At 24.0% G+C, this 7821-nt stretch overlaps 1 protein-coding gene across 2 annotated transcripts; it reads right to left on the reverse strand.

The window, feature by feature from the left end:
* Window positions 1-5101: 5101 nt before the first annotated feature.
* On the reverse strand, window positions 5102-7536 carry LOC127263870 (uncharacterized). Of its 2 annotated transcripts, XM_051293142.1 has the most exons (4): window positions 7472-7536; window positions 7150-7340; window positions 6819-7077; window positions 5102-5570 (listed from the first exon to the last, which is right to left on the reverse strand). In XM_051293142.1, exons 2-4 carry the CDS (start codon window positions 7336-7338, stop codon window positions 5287-5289), a joined length of 732 nt encoding a protein of 243 aa, XP_051149099.1. In that variant the 5' UTR covers window positions 7339-7340; window positions 7472-7536; the 3' UTR covers window positions 5102-5286. The 2 variants fall into 2 exon arrangements, with proteins under 2 accessions (XP_051149099.1, XP_051149100.1); XM_051293143.1 differs by lacking the exon at window positions 7472-7536 and having other exon boundaries at window positions 5103-5570; window positions 6828-7077; window positions 7150-7377.
* Between the last annotated feature and the right edge of the window lie 285 nt (window positions 7537-7821).

Below are 7821 nucleotides of genomic sequence, written 5' to 3' on the forward strand. Positions count from 1 at the left end.
TTTTTTTTTTTTAAGGAAAAAAAAATAGAATTAAAATAGCAGAAACATGACAATTTTGGCAAAAGAAACACACCTAAAAGAGCTTGGCATCACCTTCAACTCATTAGTAGGTTTCTTTGGATCATATCATTTTAGTGCATGTTTGTGCTGTCAAATGAAAAAAAAAAAAAAAAAAAAAAGAATGAATCAGAATCTGAATTGGAATGTGATGTGTCATATTGGGTTGTATTGTAATGAATTGCAATTTGCTGTCATACATACTTCTGCTCTGTCTCTCCAAATTCTTCTCCTCTAACTACTTGCTTTCATTTCAATTTCATGAGAATGAATAATATCAATCTCTCTATTTTTATATTTTGATTTGTCCCAATAACAACAAAGTATTATTTTTTTTTTTTTAGTAACAGTATTTTCTACTAACATTAAAAATATCTTTACAACTTTCAATACAGTACACAAATGACATTACTTTTATATCACATAATACTAATAAAGTTATTTTAATTTTTTTTATTTATTCATATTACGCCCCAATAAAATACTAATATTCCTAAAATTTCGTAAAAAAAATAAACGGATAAATAAATAAAAGACTCGAGGAAATAGTAACGAAAAAGCCATATCAATAAAAGGCAGATCATTATTTTTCATCCCAACAGTTAGTATATATTCAAACCGTTTTCATTAATCCCATGGTTGGTTCATTAGTTCATCGAAAAACAAATATTTTTTTGCAAATTGGAAGGTATACATAGTTGAATGCAAAATGATCGTCTCACTTGAAAAATTAAACAAACGTAATAATTAATTATTTATTTATAAACAGGAGTTCTCGACAATTTATTAAAAAAATTAAATGGTACGTTTAGGTAATTTTATTTTAAACAAAAATCACCGTTTATTCAATTTGGATGGATTTTTAAGGCTTGTATTTTATTTAAAATTGAGTTTTATTATTATTATTATTATTATTACTATTTCAATTTTGATTTAAATAATATTTAATGAGATATTTTTAAAAAATAATTAAATAATACTCCCTCTGCTCCAAAAGAACAGAGATATTTGAGATGTGCATGATAATTAAAGAATAATAATATTATATTGGTAATGGATATAAAAGTGTTTATAAAAGAACAAAATATCATACTTTATGTAATTATTATGAAAAAATGAAGATAGTTTTGTAAACTGTGGGGAACTAATTACCAAAAATAAAAATGAAATTATTATTTTATCACAGACTAAAATGACAAAATAAAATTATTGTTTTAAAACGAAAATAGTATATTTTATTGAAAGCATATTAATTTAATTGTGATGATTAATCCAACATGCCCAAAACAAATACACTTTTTTTTATTTTATATTTAATTGTTATAATTATTATTAATAAAATACTATTATTTATTTTGGCTCATCCCAGCATTAAATGAATTTTAATTAATATAATATTTTATTGATTGAATGTGATATAAATTGAAAGTATTTTTTAAAAAATATACTATTGAAATATATAAATTATATTTTGTGTAAGTTTTTTTTTGCTAAAAAAAAATGTATATATTTGATGAATGGATAAAGTAATCTTTTTTAAATTTGATAACCAATAAATGTGTCACAATACATATGACATTGAAATAGTACTCCCTCCATCCAAAAAGAGTAGTCTTGTTTTTCCATTTTTGTCCGTCTCAAAACAATTGTCTTGTTTCGTTATTTAGTAACTGTGGTTTCTACTTTATAACAAAATTATTCGTACTTTTCCAAACTATCCATAATTATTACTCAAATCTATTTTTTAAAATCCTTCAAAAAGTAAGGGTATTAATTATAGTCTTTTACGTCCTACTTTATAGCCACTTCCTTAATTTTTGTGCCAGCTCCCAACGAGACATTTCTTCTGAGACGGAAGGGAGTATATTTTATTAAATTATAAAATTTAAAATATTTCAAGATATATTTGTAATTAATTTTTACTCAATATAAATTATAATTAAACTTAATTATAAGCATAATATGTCTTGGGTTCATTTTATATAAATTAGAAATTATATTAGAAATTTTTTTTTTTTAAAAAAAAAAAGAATTGATCGGATAAACAAATCTATCGTTATTGTCAACTTATTTAACTTAGCAATCCACTAAGTCCACACCATTGACAATTCTATAGATATTTCAATTATAATAAAACTATTGTTTTAGTGAGCGGCTAAAAACAAATAAAATATAAAAGGTGAAATTGGGATTGGTTAGGTGCACAAGAAAAACATGTGGGTGCCACAAAATATTTGTAAAATAAATGTTTGATTTAATATATTTTTTTTAAAAAAATAAAATAAATAATGTATTTAAAATTCAATAGTTGGAACAACACACCCATATTGTAGTATTGTCCCTAAGATCTTTCAATTAATTAATTAATTAATAGATACACCATTTTTGCACAGCTGTTATTCACTAATTAATATATATATATATATATACTACAATATAATATAGCCAACCTAGCAAAGCATAGTCTTTTTAAAAATTAAAAAATAAAATTGGTTATTGCATTGTAATAATCTTTCATTTCTAACGCAAAATTTATAAAATAATACTCCCTTCGACCTATAATTAGATATTCGTTTACTTTTTGCAAGAATATTTGTAATATTAGGTAGATAGTACAATTATTAAAAAAATAAAATTAATATTTTGTCATGAGACAGACTAAAATGAAAAAAATAATACTTTGTTATAAGACGGATGGAGTAGTATTTTAATTATAATTGTTAGTTAAAAATAACGACAATTTTGTCATTGTTTTCTGTTTTAAAAGTAATTATGATGTGGTAAAATAAAGATGTTTTTTGGAAAAAAAATAAAATATTTTTAAAATAATTACTTTGTAATTGGATAACTCAAAATAAAAATATGTATACTTTATAGTTAAACAGAATAAATATAATTTACTAGTTAGATTCTTTTTCGTATGTTTTATTTCTATCCTTATTTTTAGTTGGAATAATTTATAAAGTAATAACAAGCAAATATAAAATTATAACAAAAAAAAAAAAAACGTTCTAATCCAGGAAATTTGCAAAAGATCATAATTTATAAAGTAATAACAAGCAAATATAAAATTATAACAAAAAAAAAAAAAACGTTCTAATCCAGGAAATTTGCAAAAGATCTCATATAATAAAGAATAATAATATTTCCTCCATGTCTAAAACAATAGTTTTATTTATCATTTTTGTCCGTTATAAAACAATAGTCTCATTTTCATAAATAATCATATCACCATATAATTATTCCTATTTTATTATTATTATTATACAATTGTCACTATTTTTTATACTAATATATTCACAATGGCAAAAAAGTCATTTATCCTTACTTTTTACCAACTATCCATATAATATCAATATTTTTTAAATCTTATGTTCAATCCAAAAAGACTATATTTTTTTGGAGGAGAGAGTACTACTTTTGTTACAAAATATTTGTTTGTTATCTTGGCACTTCTTTTTTTTAGATTTGATTGTTTTTTAAATTATTTTGTTATTTTTTTCTTTTTTTTTTTTTTTTGAAATAATTTTATGAAATAATTTTTTAAATTATATTTATGATAGATAGCACCAATAAATAATCATTGTGTCTACCTATTTTTAGGTCGCATTTTAAAATTAAATATGGCAAAATGACAAAAAACAAATAGTGATTTTTTCCAATTGAGCAGCAACAATTACTAACCACTATACGACTTTTGAATCATATTGTCACAATGAAATTAAATAAATACTTATTATATAAATATAATTATATAGTATTAATAATAAAATAAATTTTACATTAAAAAAAAAAAAACTATTATTAAAATAAATTATTTATTAAATTCTAAAAATTTGAGTACTTCTATGAAGAATTGTACTGTATTTATTATTTGGATTGATGTACAATGATTGCAGCTGTAGGTACCCCACCTATAATTTGACCTACATAAATTATTGCAACAATAATACCATTTGATGATCGACTTTCCCTATTTTCCAAATGGTTTGAATTAGTATTAATATTGAGCTATGTTATAAATGTATTTTATTTTATTTTTTTTATTATGGAAAAAATAAATAAAAATCTAATAGGTTTAATTTTAAATAATGTAATAAATCTCAAACAAAATATTTTTGTCTTGTCGTTTATATATAGAATAGCTATTAGCATATTTGTTTAAATAGGGTGTGTTCACCTAAATAAAAAATTTTTTAGTGACAACTCCTAATTAATATTACCCAAAAAAAAATTTATCTAAGACATATACACATTCATATATAAGTATGTATTATTTTTTACCAAAAAAATAATAATTAATATAAAATACATTTATATTATCGATGCAATTCTTTATATTTCATATAAAATAAAAATATTTGAAATTAAAACACTATATAAACACATTATTTTTGAATATTTTGAAAATTTGTAGAATTTTAAGATAGAATAGCAAAAAAAATATATATTATACTTTTAGTTTTAATAATTTCGTTATTATAGTTGTTGCGTTTGTTTTGCATTTGTAATTTGAAGTGCTTTTACGGTAGTACGATAAATTAGGTGTATAATATAAAAAATAATATTTTATATTAAATTTTTGATGAAATATATATTATATTATGGTAACATGTATATATATTGTATTTTTAAAAAATAAAAACATTCAATCTAGTTTAGTTAAATTGTGTTTCAAGTTAGAAAAAAGTACTCTCTCCGTCCACACACAAAGTAAACATTTACTTTTAACGCAGTGTTTAAGAAATAATAGCATTTTAATTATAGTTGGTAGTTAAAAATAGTAAAATGATATTTTTGCCCTTACTTTTTTGTGTAAAAGTAACAATGTAGTGTAAAATAAGGGTATTTGTAGAAAAAAAAAATGAGTAATTTAATGAAATGTTTACTTTATAATTGGACATCCCAAAATAGAAATATGTATACCGTATGAAGTGTTAATTAATTGCATTATTATTCAAGAGTGCATTTCCCCATTACTAATTTTCTTTTATATTGAATTACGAAATGATTTTTATAATTTCAAACAAATTAAATGCAATAAATTTTCAATAATTTGAAAACAAATCTCACCACTTGCAACTAAGTTTCATTATTATCATTCTAATATATTTAATCCCAAACAAAAAAATAAAAAATTACATATAATTTTATATATACACACATCCGAAAATTAATCTCGTAATTATCATTCAATTCCAGATCATGTCTAATAATATTATTTCACGATCATCCTCTTGTCCGAATGATGGTTATTGTACCTCTCCGCCCTTGTGTATGTATTCTAGTGAATGCCACCACCGCCTTGCCGGAAAGTCCCGGCCCCTCCGGCGAGATCATTGGCCGGAAAGCGTAGTCCCCCACCGGGTGCCGCACCGGCCTTGTCGGCGGCATTAAGATCCGCTCATTTATGTCATTCAGCGTCAAGTCGCCTTCGCAACCTCCGGGTTTCACCATTGCGAATGGATAAGCTACTTTTGCCAACATCTTTTTCTTCGATTCTTTCTTAATATCTGTCATAAAAAAATAATAATAATAATAAAAAAAATTCGCTTAATATAAGAAATTTATAACTGTTGCTTCTTTTTCATTTTTTTAAATTTTTTTACTATTATATTCATGATTTTTTTATAAATATATATATCTGTAAAATATCATATATATATAACTACTATTTAAATGAAAAATATAAATACAAAACAAACACATTCATAATATCTCAATCTTGACCTTTTTCTAGTTTTAGTTATTAGAAAAAATAAAATTTAAAAAATAGACAGTATAATTTAGATAACTACTGTTAGTCCATTCTACCATCTACATTTTATTTTTTTTTGGAAATATTTTTGTAAACTATTAAAATTGAAGTTGTAATTAGAATAATATGAGAAGAAATCAAATTAAGATATTACTAACTTATGGTAAAAAATAAAAATAAAAATAATCAAAAGTGAAGGTAATACTAACTTATGGTTTAAGATAAACTAATTAATTTTTGCAATCAAACTAACAAAAAGTAGAAAATACAAAATAAAAATTCTTGCTTTCAAAATTTTAAATTTGAAGGGGGAAAAGAAGTGATGTATTATATATATACCTTGAGTGTTTATAGGGTAAAAACATAAATATTATATACAACATTTTAAAATAAAAAAATAATTTTGTGTATACATATTAAGTGGGACCAAGAAATTCAACCCCATATAAAAGGGAGACATAAAACAAAAAAGAAGAATAAGAAGAAGAAAAGTTGTTCAAACAATGGAGGTACAATCATGAACAAATTAAAGTGTACAATTTATATATAAAAAATTAATATATATATATATAGCAAAAATAAAATAAAATAAAGTTATGAAATCACAATAATCATGCAAAAAAATTCCAATATAGATATAATAATAATAATACTATATGATATTTGGCCTGGCCTTTCGCTACCCAAATTATGAAATATAATTAAAAATAAAAATAATACTACAATTAAAAAAAGAAAAAAAAAAGACCAAATATAATAATAGTTTGTAAGAAAAAAATATATATTTTTTATTGAAAATATGAAGACTGAGTAATATGAAACCAAAAGAATTTTTTTTTTTTCTCCTTATTTTTTGTTATGAAATTTCTCAATTTCCTCCTCCCAAAGAAAAAAAAAAAAAACCTGACATTATGGTTATATTTCATACTAAATATTTGAAAAATATCAAATTAGTAAAAAACACAACATTAAGGAAAAAAAGAAAAGAACTTAAAATCAGTACCATGCTGACCTGACCGGATGATACAGGGTGGATTTGGATTGGGTTTCTGCATCTGTAATGTTTTTGTATGTATAGCTGTAGTAGTGCCTTCCCAGATTCCTTCCTCTTCAGGCGTCGTTGATTTTGAGGAATCTTGATTATTATTGTTATTATTATTATTTGTAATTAATGATGATGATACAGATACAGCAGTAGTACTCCTCGTAGTTAAACGGCTGCTGCTGCTGCATTCTTCAACTTCTGATGCTCTCCACCATTTCTACACACACCCACACATTTCTAATTAATTACAATTTACAACCCTAATTAATTCATCAATTACATATACTACCTCCAGGTTATTTGGCGACGTGTGGATCTCCGATTGGTCAGGCATTAGAAGCCGTCTTCTCTTGGAGCTGAAGTATTCCCACAGCACATCTTCTAGATACCCCGTAGATTCCTCACCGTACCGCCGCTGGTCCGCCGCCGCCGCCGCCGCCGGAGACGGAGGCGGAGGCGGAAATTGATTATGCATCATGTCTGCTCAACACAACATATGTATTATCGACTCATTGCTATATATATATATATATATATGAGAACTCAAATATATATATATATATTTGTGTATGTATATGTGTATGTATATTTGTGAGTGTGAGTGTACGTACGTGAAGACAAGTGTGAAGAAAGACTGCTGCTGCTGCTGCTGAAAGCAATGGACAGAAGATCATCACCAATCTATATATATATATATACACGTATATATTTATGTCTAACTGTATATATATTCAGTTTGATCACTCGATATTTTTAAACAGAATAATTACTCGTATTATTCACTAATAAAAAAAATCAATTACTTAATATAAAATATTATTTTTTATATTACTCTTACGGTTATATACCCGGAAAAAAAAAAAAAAAAAAATCAATTCCTCCAAACAGACAGTGATTGAGTGGAGAATTCAAATGCAAGTGGGGAAATTAAAGTGGTGCCTACCATTTTAATTTATTAATT

Source organism: Andrographis paniculata, unplaced genomic scaffold (genome assembly GCF_009805555.1).
Source record: "Andrographis paniculata isolate CXL003 unplaced genomic scaffold, ASM980555v1 Contig69END, whole genome shotgun sequence".
In the NCBI taxonomy this organism is placed as follows: Eukaryota; Viridiplantae; Streptophyta; class Magnoliopsida; order Lamiales; family Acanthaceae; genus Andrographis; species Andrographis paniculata.